Below are 15,412 nucleotides of genomic sequence, written 5' to 3'. Positions count from 1 at the left end.
AAGGAGATGGGGGGGGGGGTGGAGAGAAGAGAAGGGGGAGGGAGGCTGAACGGGCCGGGCCGGGCCCAAAACCTCGGGCAGGGCCCGTCCCCAGCACCAGATTTACAGGTAGGTGGCGTTGGGTCGGGTCGGAACTGGGGTCCGGAGCGCAGGTCGGGTCGGGTCGGGTCGGGGGAGAGGGAGCGCGGGTTGGGTCGGGTCGGTTCGTGTCGGTGGTGGGGGGGGGGGGGGAGTGAGGTCAGGTTGGGTCAGGAGCACGTGACAGGTCGAGGGACGGAGGGAGGTTTAGTTCAGGTCGGGGGGGGAGGGTCGTGTCCGGTCCGTCGGGTCAGGAGGAAGCAGGAGCTGGGCGTGGGAGGCAGCCTTGTGCACGCAGCCCCAGTGAGGCCATTCGGCCAGGGCCCTTCCCACACAGTTTTGGGCGCCTGGAGCTACTGCACATGCGCCCACGGTTTCTTTTTAAATGACAGAAGCACTCCTTTAACCTACTACAGCTCCAATCTTTGTTTCAAACAAGTGTTAACTGTGGAAACTAGCGGAGCACACTCATCCACGAGCAACCTGACCATGTTTTATTGGCTTCCTTCCTTCACTCTAGATTTCCAGTGAAGCAAGAAAGCTGAATTTAGAAGCATTTTACAGAAACTAAACCACTGGACAGATTAGCTTCACAAGTATCCTCCAGATAAAAAAAATAAACACTTCTCTCCTTAACCCACAATTCCAATACATGGTATTCCCAGAGTATGCAGCATAAGAATTACATCCTAACTTTGTGTGTCTTCCTACTGGCCCCTCCATCCCCACCTACAATAACAGTTCCAATTTATAATTTACTACCAAAAGCGCCAGCCAAAAAACCAATCTAGAGAAATTCAAAAAGTTCTTGGGTCACATTTACATGTAATAGCTATTCAATAGTAAAAATTAAAGGGGTACACTTCTGCTAAAAATACATTCACAGAGCATAACATCGAGCTCCACATCAGGCGAAGATCTTGGCAAATGCAAGCAATGTATCACAAGAAATGTGAAAGACTAGTGAATCATTTGGCATTGCTCAGACAAAAGTAAATTACAAATAACTGCTAGAGGTGGCTATAGGAAAACCAATCCATTAGTCATTAATGGTTGGCAACATTCTGATAAGACTTCTAAATGCTGCAATTAGAGGAATGAGTCCTGTGGTTCTTTCAGACTAGAATGCTGGAAGAGAAACGGAAGCAATACACAATTCCCAGAGATCAATGAAAGCAGCAATTGGCCCCCGAGACCAGACTATATATCTTTCGCAATGTATGGATGTCCCTTTTGAAGTACGATGAAATGATTTGCCCAAAATGTTCGAAGTGTAATAGCTCCATACATTACACATCGCAATATCCCATTTGCTTTTTAATCGGTTCACTACATTGTCTCAGTATGAAAAATTATGAACATCACCCACAGGTTTCAGTCAGGAAATCTATACCGATGGGTAGCCAAAAAAATAGAAATTGGCACTATAGAGGTGGTATTGCCAAACTTGAGTGCTAAACCTCACCTGAACACACTCCAAGCCAAGCATTCCACAGCACCAGTTCCCCTCACCTTAGAAAAACAAAAGTTCTATTGAAAAAGCATCAACTTGAATTGCTTATAACGTAGCATATGTCATTAGTCTTTAAAGCACCAGTGCACTACAGGGGGGGTTGTGAAAATCACCCAGAGGCTAATGCGAATAGTTTCTTGTGCGATACTAAACCATCCCTTGGATCCATTGAACCAACAAATCTGCTCTGGTGAGGATTTGCCAATGCACTCGCCTTTTACAAAATGCACTCCCTCTCAATAACCAGACGGTATAGATTTAAACTAATTGGTGGAAGAATTAGAGGGGAGTTGAGGAGAATTTTTTGAGAGAGAGAAAAGTGGGGGTCTGGAACTCACTGCCTGAAAAGGCAGTAGAGGCACTTGAAGTGCAGTAACCCTACAAAGCTACAGACCAAGAGCTGGAAAGTGGGATTAGGCTGCAACGTTACTATTTGGCCGGCACAGACACAATTGGCCAAATGGCCTCCTTCTATGCCATAAACTATGATTCTCAATGGCTCAGCAAGTAGCTAAACCACGAACAAAGGTCCCATGTTTGATTACTGTGCTCAGTTAGCTAATTCCAGCTGGGGCAGAAATAGGGGGCCAATAGTACGTCTCAGTATCCCCAAGACAGGGAGGAGAAATAAAATAAAATCCACCAATATACCCAGTCCAGCATCACCTGCTGGAAATCCATGCGGGCATCAGGCATATACTTCCCGTGATCAATTAACAACGGCAACAACTTGCACTTATATAGCGCCTTTAACGTAATAAAACATCCCAAGACATTTCACAGATGCGTAATCAAACAAAATTTGACAACGGGACACAAGATATTGGGACATATGAAGGTTTTAAGGAGTGTTTTAAAGGAGGAAAGAGAGGCAGAGAGGTTTAAGCAGCTCATTGTATTTTACTAAAAAAAACGTTGAAATTGGCACACTTTCCATCAGATTGTTGTGAACAGATACTTTCCTTCATCCCATCCCCCTAAGCTACTCAGTCTTCACTGAAGAAATCTTTACCCTGCAGACTTCCTGGTTTAAAATCAGGTGTTTCAGAAATATTAGCATTTCCCTTTTAGAATCACCATACAAGCACACAATGCGAGGAAACTGCTTGAAGTCGGCTGCTTCATTAGTTTTGCGTTTTTTTTAAACTACATACTCAATTTCCTTTCCTCACCTCTCACGCCTTGATGGACATACACCTTAAAGGTCAAATTACAAACATATATATATTATATTGCGTACAAAAAGATTGGTAAATTCAGCAAAAGAAATTGTGCCACTGAATAACTTAACTCAAATGGGAACTAAGTTTCCCTCTCTGCTTATCCTCACTAAATTGGATTAAAATTACAGTACAAGTAAATTAAAGGTAGCCCTGGAGCAGTCATCAGAAGAGACAGCGTTAGTTTAACTGCATTAGAAAGGGATTTTTTTCTTCCTTACAGAAACGGCATCTTACTCTTTTGACTTTGCATCAAATGGCTGTCGGGGGGGGGGGGGGGGTGGGGAATAAATACAAGTAAACCAACATGCCAATAAAAAGGTTAGCCTGCAGTTTAATTCCTTCATATTGACTTCCATGAATTCCAAGCGCAAATAAGAGCACAGACATAAAATCATTCAAAGATTTCTTGTAATATGTTTAAATAAATACATGTTTTAATCCTAATAGCCAGGTATGAGAAATACAAGACATCAGCAAGGGAAATTGCTTGTGTTTGTCTGTATGTAGCAATCGCTCTGAGCCAACTGATGTTGTCAAGAACAGGAAATATAAATCCCCAAAAGACACAAGAGACTCCCAATACACATCTAAAATAGTTACTGTTTTCTGTGCTGAAATTTAGAAATGTCATACTCCTAATTAACCCCCGTCCCAAAAAGACTACACCAAAAGTAGCTTCGGCACAATACCCAAATGTGATACGATAATGGAATGTTTTAGTCACACCTGTGACTATAAAGGGGGGGGGCTCTAATTAATGAAGAAATACGGCTTTGCCCTCTGGATTTGCAGAACAATGTTTAAATTGCCCAGTCTTCACTTCAGACAGACAATAATTCCAGTCATCCGGATCATATTCAAAATCACATTTAGAAAGGTGAAACATCAATTTTCCAACCTACCAATCTTATTAATTCTGTACTTTAAAAAAATTATACCTTTTTCTTGTTTCGTACAGTGAAAAATATCTGACACTGACTGAGCTGGCTGAGAACAGGCAACAGACCTTGCAACTTCATGGGGGCATGTCAATAATCCCGAGGTGTAAAACCAGCAGTTCTCTGCAGATTCAAATTTAACATATGGATCAATAATATATTTTTCAGGAAACTTAAGCATTTCACACTGTTTAGTTTCAATATTAAATTGGCCTCCAAAACCAGAACAGCCAAGATTTTCCGGGGATCACAGTTCTCCTATTGCATCATAATATTACAACATGCAGAATTTGTAAAGATTTCAAGTCTCTCAATACCAGTGAAATTATACATTGAGTAGCTTTTTAATAGCAATTTAAACTTTACAAGCCATTTAAAATTACATTTTCCAACTGCAAAAAATTACTTCGTTTGAAAACTGTATTAAGAGTAGTAAGACTCAGAATAAAGACAGGTTACTAAGCAAACTGAAATACTTTTTTTTTAAACTTGCCCACACAGTACTGCTCTCTAAATGTCTCTCTATAGATCACTAATACATCAATCCTGTTCCTAGTTACATATTTACAGTAGATGCAGCCACCTACAAACATTATTGCATTTTCTTAGATTCTTGGAAACACCAACAAAATTCAACATGTGGAATTTGTAAAATGTGGATAAAAGGAATAATTTAACATATCTAATCATTATATTGTCTATGTGTTTCAACTTCTTGAGTGCGGTTATAATAGACGCAATTAGAAAGGCAATTTTTTCAGTTAAGCCTTTGATTTCTAAGAACATCCTACACCTCCCATCAAAAAATCACCACTAGTACAGTAAATACGACCATGTAAGCATTCACACACAAGCGCAATGCATTACAACCTTAAAGTGCATTTTGTCATGGCATTAATTTAGTCTTGTTTTAACCCGTTATATAACTAAAAGCCAGGGGGGGGGGGGGGGGAAGGCAATATCAAATCAGAAGCCCCAAATCCCCTAAGACACTGGATAAGGGAGTGTCAATGGATGCTGTCTATATGGACTCTTAGAAGGATTTTGATAATCGCACGAGAGATTAGCAAAAATTAAAGCGCAAGTCATTTAAGGCAACAGTGTGACTTGGGTTGCTAATTAGGTCAGAGGTAGAGATACAAACAAGAGTTAAAGGGAACGATTTCTGATTGGCAGAATGCAACGAGATATCTCACAAGGATCTCTATTGGGGTCTCAGGTTATCATATATATTAATGACAGCTGAAAGAGTTTTATATATACACAACAGTGTGCAGGTGACACTAACTTAGGAGGTACAGCAAGTTGTGTAGATGGGAGCAGAATGGGCAAAATCATGGGAAATGCGAGGTCACCCATCTTAGATCGGAGGAAAAATAAATCTGAATATGTTAATGTTGAGAGTAGGACCTATAGGAAAGGAATTCAGGTGCCCTTGTACATAAATCACAAAGTAATGGTACAAGTACAAAATGAAATCAAATGGGGAAATGAAATATTGCCCTTTATCTCAAGGGGATTGGAATATAAAACAGAGGAAATGATGCTTCAGTTGTGCAGAATCTTGGTCAGACCCAAGATTGAGATTGATAGATTTTTTTTATTACCCAAGGGATATAGAGCGAGGCAGATAAATGGAGTTGAGGTATAGTTCAGCCATGATTGAATAGAATGTCAAACAGACTGGAGTGGCTGAATGGCCTACTGCTGTTCCAATGATTGCACTAACAGCCTCACTCCTGTTGACTATGCCATATCCTGGAGTTACTAATTCAACAATACCAGAGACGGCCTACAACTGCAAGGAAAAAAAACCTTTCCTACATACTGCTCTAGAATATAGTTATTTTAAAAAACGTGCCGAAGTCCATAAACTCTGCACTTCCGCACATTCATTTATTCATGTTGAAATGGCCGGTACCTGAACCCATAATCTTGAGTAAACAAATCAAAGCAATTTCTGCACAGCCTTGGGCAACTTACAGCAGCCTCCATGAAGGCGAAACGTCAAAATTACCGAAATAAGCATCGATTTTTGCCACACACCACACTTTTATCCGCACTACATAAACCAATAATAATAATTTAAACTTTTCAGCAACATATTTTGCATCTACACGCCATCTTTTATTGGAACACAAAGGAGGCCGCAGAGTAAAGCAAACATCCTCCCCCACCCAACCTTTTTTTTTTAAATCAGGTCAATAATCTTCAGCTCAGTGCAAAATTTGACGCTGGGGCTTTTTGTTGCCATCTGGGTGTTGCAACCCAGAAAGGGCCAGGCAGGGACACAAGGCCCCAATAATAGGGAGGGCGCTGCGTTCAAACGAGCCACAACACTGCCAATTGGGGCCGAGCCACCGATTGTGAACCCCCCACCCCAACTACCGCCGTGTGGGGCGCTTGCTTCCATTCGATTTTTCTTTATTAAAGAAGGTGCTTGAGCTTCCCGGAATCCCCCCCCTCAAACATCCCGGGGCCTGGCACACAAAATGGCGCCGACAAGCCGTTTCCCGCTCAGCGCCGCTAACAATAAAAGGCCGTATCTCCCCCCACCCACCTCCCCTGCTAGGCCAGGCTTAGCCTTGCCCCGTCCCCCCCACTCCGCGCCCTACGGCACTCACCGCGTCGTCGGGCCTGCCGGGATCGCTGAACCGCTCTGACGCTCCATGCTGCCCGCTTACAATCCCGTTCGCCCACACACACACAACCTTGAACGGAGGGGGGGGTGGGGGAGTGTTTTTTTTCAATCGGAACCCTGCCGCCCTCACCCCCGGCGGTTTCTTGTCAGAATTGTTATCCTTCCCCACCCCCCCCAACCAACCACCACCACTTTTTTTTTTCTCTTTAAAAGTCCGTTCACCAATCGACTCTCTTGAACCCCGAGCCTCCGCTCGGCAAATGCCACCCCCCCTCGACGACAGCTTATGTACCGCCCGCCATTTTGGACGCGCCGATTGGCCCGGCGCGCGCCACGTGACGGGCTAGCGCCCGCGCCCATTGGCCGTTGGCCACCACGTGACGCCAAACGCGCCCGACCATTGGACGCTGCCGTCTCACAGACGACGTTTCTCTCTCTCACTCCCCTCACGAAAACAACCCTTAACCCCCCCCCCCCCCCCCACTCCCGCGCCCCAACCGTTTGTAAAAGTGACGTCGCAAGCTCGGCCATAAAACAATCCCCTATCCTTTCCTATCAGGCTCCAACTCAGTTTTGGTGACGAGAATGTTGTGGGTGGGTAGGTCGGAAGAATAAGGAGTGGAAGAAGAATTATGTTAACGCCCCCCACCACCACCTCTCCCTCCACCCCCTCACCGTGTCAGCGATGCCGATTGGCCGGGGTCCCGTCATGTGGTGCCCGCCGCGCTCCCTGAGTGATCGTCGCGCGTCACGTGACGCAGAGCCGTCCGAGCGCCGCAAATTTTCGACGATGGTCCCCTCCCCTCACTCCCCCTTTTTTTTTCATTTCTCAAACCCAGACCGGCCTCGACTGGGCTTCGCGAGGCCTCTCCTTTAAAATCAAGTCGCTGGAGGCAGGTTAGCCGCATCTTAACCCCCCCGACAGAAAAAAAATCCAAACCCGAGCCGCGGCTTTTCAAACTCGTGTGTGTGTTTTTTTGTTTAATTTTCTCTTGCGCTGAGTTTGACCCCATTTTGTTTTCACTCCCCTCCCCCTCTCCCCCCCCTTCTTTTCCTCACACACATCCACACCCCGCCAGCTATCGCCGTTGGATAAGGAACCCGACCCTCCGTCGAGCTGTTTGACGTAAGCTTCGATTGCTTTCCTCGCTGATGATTGTTTTGCGTTTTGTTTGTGTGTGTAGAAGGGTTGGTTTTTTTTTTACCTGTGTTTTGTGCGCGCGCGGCGTCCCGGTTCCACACAGCCTTTTTTTTCGGCCTCTGCCTGACGTCAGACGCACCGTGCGTGACCGGCTGTCAATTAGAAGCCGCTGGCCCCGCCCCCTTAGCTGTCCATTATTAACTCTTGAAGGCATGATTTGTCCTGTCGGGTGTTGCCGCCCATCATCATAGGCAGTCCCTCGGAATCGAGGAAGACTTGCTTCCACTCCTGAAGTCAGTTCTTTGGTGGCTGAACAGTCCAATACAAGAGCCACAGACCCTGTCACAGGTGGGACAGACAGTCGTTGAGGGAGAGGGTGGGTGGGACAGGTTTACCACACGCTCCTTCCGCTGCCTGCACTTGGTTTCTGCATGTTCTCGGCGTTGAGACTCGAGGTGCTCGGCGCCCTCCCGGATGCACTTCCTCCACTTAGGGCGGTCTTGGGCCAGTGACTCCCAGGTGTACGTGGGGATGTTGCACTTGATCCACATCACAGATGATTCACCAGGGATGTTTAAAAACCCATCCATCTGGCCTGAAAATTGGACTTTTTTGCAAAGCGTCCTGGGCACTCATGGTGTTGAAAGTTAATTAAGACTTGCATCTTTCACGACCACCGGATGTCCCAAAGCGCTTTACAGCCAATTAAGTACTTTTGGAGTGTACTGTTGCAATGTGGGAAACGCAGCAGCAAATTTGCGCGCAGTGAGCTCCCACAAACAGCAATGTGATAATGACCAGATAATCTGTTTTTGTTATGTTGATTGAGGAATAAATATTGGCCCCAGGACACCAGGGATAACTCCCATGCTCTTCATCGAAATAGTGCCATGGAATCGTCCACCTGAGAGGGCAGACGGGGCCTCAGTTTAACGTCTCATCCGGAAGTCGGCAGCTCTGACAATGCAGCACTCCCTCAGCATTGCACTGGGAGTGTCCGCCTACATTTACGTGCTCAAGTCCCTGGAGTGGGACTTGAACTCACGACTTTCTCACTCAGAGGTGAGTGTGCTACCCATTGAAGACCTTGCACTTATACAGCGCCTTTCACAACCTTAGGACATCCCAAAGCTGATGAAGTACTTTTTGGTGTAGTCACTGTTGTAATGTAGGAAATGCGGCAGCCAATTTACACACAGCAAGCTCCCATAAACAGTGTGATAATGACCCGATCATCAGTGATGTTGATTGAGAGATAAATATTGGCCAGGACATCAGGGTAACTCCCCTGCTGTTCTTCGAAATAGTGCCATGGGATCTTTTACATCCACCTGAGAGGGCAGATGGGGCTTCGGTTTAAGGTCTCATCTGAAAGACAGTACCTCTGACAGAGTAGTACTCCCTCAGCACTGCACTGGAGTGTCAGCCTAGAATTTTTTATGCTCAACCTCTGGGGTGGGACTTGAACCCACAACCTTCTGGGGGAGAAATTCGGTATCGGGAGCAGTAACAATCGGGAGGTGAGAGACTTGGCGCCAGGCGCTGAAGTCTCGCCCCTCTCTAGAAATTCAGTTTACCATCCCCGGAAGAAAGTGGAGTGATAAATCAAGCACTGCACTTTCTTCCTGGGGCGTTAACGGGACAGACGCCTCAGCAGTGCTGCACAGTGGCCTTGCAGCGCTTCTGTGTCCGAGGGTCCCTTCCCTCACTTAAAGGGAAGAGCCGACTCTGCAGAAGAAAAAGGGACCTACCTGGACCACTATGGAGCGTGGGTGCCACGCGATCAGACCTGCACTCGTGCAGAATGCCAGGCTCCATAGCCAGAACCCCGCAGAGAAAACAGAGCAGGAAGGTACGTTTTTTTTCACTCGACCTTTTATTTTTGCCCCAGTAGCGGCCAGCCGCCTGAGACACTCCCCTGCAGCTGTCGGTGTTATCACCCGGCGCTGCTGCAGGGGGTGAAAGACAATTTGGGGGCCGGGGCGTTGTGCATGGCAATGACGTCACGATAACCGGGCGCAGGAGATTGGGCGCAAAGTCATCACACCACACCTAAGCACCCAACCACCCAATATCGCGGGAGTCGTTAACAACGCCACACCCGGTGGTTGACTCGGAGCGCCAACGGGAGGTGCAGTAGCACCCAATTTTTCGCCCTCTTGACTCCAAGGTGAGAGTGCAACCAACTGAGACACAGCTGACACTTAGGCAACAAGAATGACTTGAACCAGTATAGTGGGAGGCAAGTGAGAAGCAAAAAACAAATCTCAAGGTGACACTGACACATAGCCCAGAAAATATGGTGATGGGTAAAGGTGTTACAAGCGCAGAGTGTGCTACAGTGCAAAGCCTCTTCAGTCATAGAAGGCACATGGAGATTAGCACTGAAATATATTCAAAGTTCAACAGTTTCATTTTTCAATGTATAGTACTGTTCGTTCTAAAGTTCTGCTTTCGAGAGCATTAGTGGTTGAGAGATTCCTCATCATTCTGCAAAAAGTCTTTTGGAGGGTGCCACTAATAAAATACTGTGTTGCCTATCTAAAACTAAAAATTATATTTACATCATGTCAGAAGTCTCCAGCTTGGGCCTTCTACAGAGATGGTGTTTTTCAGTGCTCATCAGTCAGCACAGAAAGAGGCGATTTGGCCCACTGTGCCTGTGCCAGCTCTTGGAAAGAGCTATCCAATTAGTCCTGCTCTTTCCCCATAGCCCTGCATTTTTTTCCTTTTCTAGTATATATCCAATTCCCATAAAAGTTGAATTAAAGTGGACCTTGTGTTCATATTCCATGGTCACCTGGGCTTGTGCCAATCTAAATGAGGCAGAGACATCACCAGATCACAGACATTTTTGGGGGGGAGGGGAAGCATGCCTAGTATAGTACTGAGACATGTAGATGGGTAAATCTCTGATGTGTATTAAAGTAGGGGTTTTAAAATGTCTTCATTTCCTCTGCACAAAGGAGGGAAGCATCAAACCGGGTTCCAGATCCTGCATGGTACGCAGTAACCCCTCCTGGAAAGTGCTTGAGAAAATTTAAGGTTCTGCTGTAATGCTCTCCAAAATCAAAACAGCTTGCCAACATTCGCACTGGAAGAATGAGGGCCCGGAATTGGCGGTCAGCAGTGAAGCAAAGGCATTTGCAACTGGCCCTGAAGAGAGCTGCCCACAAAGATGTCATGATCCCTGATGGCAACAAGTGTGCCTTTTTCGACGCACAAGTGATTGCAGCGCTCTATAATGGGGATCCCCCACACTGCGCTGCTATGACGTCAACAAGCTGTCTAAGCAGCCAATCACAATGTGGAATTCTCACTGGTGGAACCAGGAAATTAAGAAGCTGCTCTGACTTTTTAAAATTGTTAGAGAGAGCAAAAAGATATGGCACAAAGGTAAACCTGAAATAAATATGAAGTAACTTTTTAAAAATATTTAAAAGAAATTTAAGTTTCATAAAATGTAATTTTTATCATCATGGAGAAATTTGACACTCCACAAAATTAAAATTAGTTTTTCAGGACCATAATGTTTGTTTAGCAGTCAACATGCTGAGCTGAGCTCATCCTGTCCATGAGACCCACTTCCTGCTCCCTTGACCCTATCCCCACCAAACTGCTGACCACCCAACTTCCTTTTCTGGCTCCCAGGTTAGCTGACATTAACGGTTCGCTATCCTCCAGTACATACCCATCTCCCTCAAATCTGCCATCACCACCCCTCTCCTCAAAAAAAAATAACCCTTTATCTCTCAGTCCTTGCAAACTACCGCCCCATCTCCAACCTCCCTTTCCTCTACAAAGTCCTTGAACGTCTCGTCGCCTCCCAAATCCGTGCCCATCCTTCCCGCAATTCCATGTTTTCCACGCCTGGTACAGTACCGTTTCCGGCTCTCATCAAAGTCACAAATCACATCATTTGTGACTGTGACAAAGGCAGACGATCCTTCCTCGTCCTTCTGGACCTGTCTGCAGCCCTTGACACGGTTGACCACTCTATCCTTCTTCAGTGCCTCTCCACCTTCGTCCAGCTGGGTGGGACTGCACGCCCCTGGTTCCATTCTTATCTATCTAATCGTAGCCAGAGAATCACCTGCAACGGCTTCTCTTCCTGCCCCCGCATCATTACCTCTGGTGTCCCCCAAGGATCTATCCTTGGCCCCCTCCTATTTCTCATCTACATGTTGCCCCTTGGCGATATCATCCGGAAACATCGCGTCTGGATGAACAGAAATTTTCTCCAATTGAATAGGGAAGATCGAAGCCATTGTTTTCGGTCCCCGCTACAAACTCCGTTCCCTAGCCACTGACTCCATCCCTCTCCCCAACTTCTGTCTGACTGTTCGCAACCTTGGTGTCATATTTGACCCTGAAATGAGCTTTCGACCACGTGTCCGCAGCATAACTACAGCCACCTATTTCCACCTCCGTAACATCGCCCGTCTACGCCCTTGCCTCAGCTCATCCGCTGCTGAAGCCCTCATCCATGCCTTTGTTACCTCTCGACTTGACCATTCCAACGTACTCCTGGCTGGCCTCCCACATTCTACCCTACGTAAACTAGAGGTCATCCAAAACTCTGCTGCCCATGTTCTAACTCGCACCAAGTCCCGCTCACCCATCACCCCTGTGCTCGCTGACCTACATTAGCTTCCAGTTAAGCAATGCCTCGATTTCAAAATTCTCATTCTTATTTTCAAATTCCTGAATGGCCTCATCCCTCCTTATCTCTGTAATCTCCTCCAGCCCTACAACCCCTGCCACCCCCCTCCCGGCCCCGAGGTGTCTGCGTTCATCTAATTCAGCCCTCCTGAGCATCCCTGATTATAATCGCTCAACCATTGGTGGCCGTGCCTTCTGTTGCCTCGGCCCCAAGATCTGGAACTCCTTGCGTAAACCTCTCTGCCTCTATTTCCTCCTTCAAGATGCTCCTTAAAACATACCTCTTTGACCAAGGTTTTGGTCACCTGTGTCAAATTTTTATCGTGCAATACTCCCGTGAAGCACCTTGGGATGTTTCTCTAAGTTAAAAGCGCTTATATAAATAAAAGTTGTTGTTGTAAAACCACAGTTACACCTAATCCAACAAGGCCTAACTGTTAATGGGGTATATAACAGTGATATTATTGCAGTGTATTCACTGATTACACTGACTACCGGCAATGGGAGGCCCAGCGCAACCCATGTCGGAGCAGTGAATGACTGACCGCAACTTCTGGATTTCTCCGTTGGGGTGCTCATGCGCTGCGTCCTGAATCTGCGGTCAGTTTCAAAGGGGTTATTAACCACTGCAAGTTCCGGGTCAATGAGTTGAAGACACCGGTGAGAGCTGTGGCAGGAGCAACGTCCAGAAACAGAGTACGAATCTTAAATAGAAGAGGGTAAAAAATGAATACGAACAAATGGAAGGAAAATCCTGTGTGGACCCTTGCAGGTGATGCATAGATGCTGCGAGTGGATATTTTAATGAATTCAGTGCAGTCACCTACCTCTATAAGGCAGAGGATCTTTTGAGAAGCTGATGTACGAGCATGAGAAAGAAAAGGCTATTCAGCCCACCCAGTTAATATTGGTTGTGTATGTAAAGTCTTGACTTTTGTTCCAGACAGACATTTCTCTCGCCATGTCTGCCAAGATTCATGCCTGTTACCCCTCTACTCTCCTCATGCGGGAACCCACTCCATTTTCCTCTTAAATATGCTCACTGCACTTCGTGGCAATTCGTTTCCACAAGTTCACAACTGTTTTAAGTGCAGAAATGTTCTGTTACAACACATATTCAGTTCATGGTTTTACGCTGTTCACATTAAAATGTCTTCTTTCTTGTCTGCAGTGTTGCCTAATATTTTAGCAGGTTGGCATTGCTTCTCACTTTTAGTGTTCCTGTTTACCACCAATGTAAACACCTACTGAAACCATGGTTACAGAAGCTTCTGAAGCTACATGCGGAATCATACAATTGTTGAAACCATGGTGATCATTACTTGTGTTTTGGGTTTTCCAGTCAATACCTCTTTTTAAAATCAAACCGTTACAATAAACTATCAAAGTGCTTATCGTCCTTTTTCCCCTTTGTTTGATTCCTTGTTTTTTTTAAATATTTTTCCTCAACGCAGATGACATTAACTGGTAAGCTGTTTGGGAAGAATTGAGGTAAAAGAACATGATTAGTTATAGTTAATAACTAATGGTGCAGATATATTCAATGGCTGAGGTTGCTTCCAGCAGGTAATCGTGGAAATAGCATTGATTTTCTAGCCCAGGTCTGCTATTAAACTGGTGGATTGCAAGAGGATTTTGAAATTCATGTGTTGGGAGTGCGAGGAGGACAAGGTAACAGGTGAGCAGGACTTACTGCAGGATAGGATGTGGGTCATGAAGTCTGGATGCATTGGGGGGGAGTTTTAACCCTAAAAATCGGGTGGATTGGGCTCCGGTGGGCGATTTAAAGTGTTAAAATCTGAATCCCCAACTGGTTTTATGGGAGGTGGGGGGGAAGTCTACCACTCGTAGGAGGTGGGTTGGCACTTTAAATATTATAATGAGGCTGCATGTTGAAGCTCCATTTTAAATTTAACACTGTGGGGCCGGGTATCCTGGGCCTCAGGAAATCCGGCAGCTAAAGGGAGACGAGGACTGCTGGAACCACGAAGTAAGTGCCACAGGTAAAGGGTACACAGCCAGATAGTAAATTGGTGACCAACAGGAAGAGCAGTGCAAGGAAGGTAGTGCAGGGGTCCCCTGCGGTCATCTCCCTGCAAAACAGATACACCGCTTTGGGTACTGTTGAGGGGAGTGACTCATCAGGGGGGAACAGCAGCAGCCAAGTTCATGGCACTGTGGGTGGCTCTGCTGCACAGGAGGGCAGGAAAAAGAGTGGGAGAGCTATAGTGATAGGGGATTCGATTGTAAGGGGAATAGATAGGCATTTCTGCGGCCGCAACCGAGACTCCAGGATGGTATGTTGCCTCCCTGGTGCAAGGGTCAAGGATGTCTCGGAGCGGATGCAGGACATTTTGAAAAGGGAGGGTGAACACCCAGTTGCCGTGGTGCATATAGGTACCAACGATACAGGTTTAAAAAAAACAGGACGAGGTCCTACAAGACAAATTTAGGGAGCTAGAAGCTAAATTAAAAAGTCGGACCTCAAAAGTAGTAATCTCAGGCTTGCTATCAGTGCCACGTGCTAGTCAGAGTAGGAATCGCAGGATAGCTCAGATGAATACGTGGCTTGAGGAGTGGTGCAAAAGGGAGGGATTCAAATTCCTGGGACGTTGGAACCGGTTCTAGGGGAGGTGGGACCAATACAAACTGGACGGTCTGCACCTGGGCAAGACCGGAACCAATGTCCTAGGGGGAGTGTTTGCTAGTGCTGTTGGGGAGGAGTTAAACTAACATGACAGGGGGATGGGAACTTATGCAGGGAGTTAGCGGGAAATAAAATGGAGGCAGAAGCAAAAGATAGAAAGGAGAATAGTAAAAGTGGAGGGCAGAGAAACCCAAGGTAACAAACAAAAAGGGCCACATTACAGAAAAATTCTAAAGGGGCAAAGTGTGTTTAAAAAGACAAGCCTGAAGGCTCTGTGCCTCAATGCAAGGAGTATTCAGAGTAACTGCGCAGACGGCAGTTAACGGATCTGATGTAATTGGCGTCACGGAGACATGGCTCCAGGGTGACCAAGGCTGGGAACTCAACATCCAGGGGTATTCAACATTTAGGAAGGATAGGCAGAGAGGAAAAGGAGGGTGGGGTGGCGTTGCTGGTTAAAGAGGAAATTAATGCAATAGTAAGGAGGGGCATTAGCGTGAATGATGTGGAATCGGTATGGGTGGAGCTGTGGAATACCAAAGGGCAGAAAACGCTAGTGAGAGGTGTGT

The 15,412-nt window shown here is 46.1% G+C and overlaps 1 protein-coding gene and 1 long non-coding RNA gene across 10 annotated transcripts in view; one reads left to right on the top strand and one right to left on the bottom strand.

Moving 5' to 3' along the window:
• The window catches only part of brd4 (bromodomain containing 4), a 194,293-nt gene extending 186,641 nt beyond the window's left edge, over positions 1-7,652 (bottom strand). For 2 of the 9 annotated variants that reach the window (XM_070867327.1, XM_070867326.1), the window contains exon 1: positions 6,377-6,759. Coding sequence is in view for 2 of the 9 variants with exons in the window: in XM_070867326.1 (XP_070723427.1) it covers positions 6,377-6,423 (47 nt within the window). In the remaining 7 variants the exon portion in view is untranslated. Of the gene's footprint in view, positions 1-3,752; positions 3,876-6,376; positions 6,761-7,598 lie in introns of those variants that run through there. The other 7 variants (XM_070867335.1, XM_070867334.1, XM_070867331.1 and 4 more) reach the window with 7 other exon arrangements.
• Positions 7,165-13,595, top strand: LOC139237973 (uncharacterized). Its single transcript, XR_011588550.1, has 3 exons — positions 7,165-7,519; positions 8,421-8,596; positions 10,501-13,595. It is a non-coding gene; the product is annotated as an uncharacterized lncRNA (long non-coding RNA).
• Positions 13,596-15,412: the final 1,817 nt, after the last annotated feature.

The sequence above is a fragment of the Pristiophorus japonicus genome, chromosome 24 (assembly GCF_044704955.1).
Source record: "Pristiophorus japonicus isolate sPriJap1 chromosome 24, sPriJap1.hap1, whole genome shotgun sequence".
NCBI lineage: Eukaryota > Metazoa > Chordata > Chondrichthyes > Pristiophoridae > Pristiophorus > Pristiophorus japonicus.
This window is presented reverse-complemented; position numbering and strand designations above follow the sequence as displayed.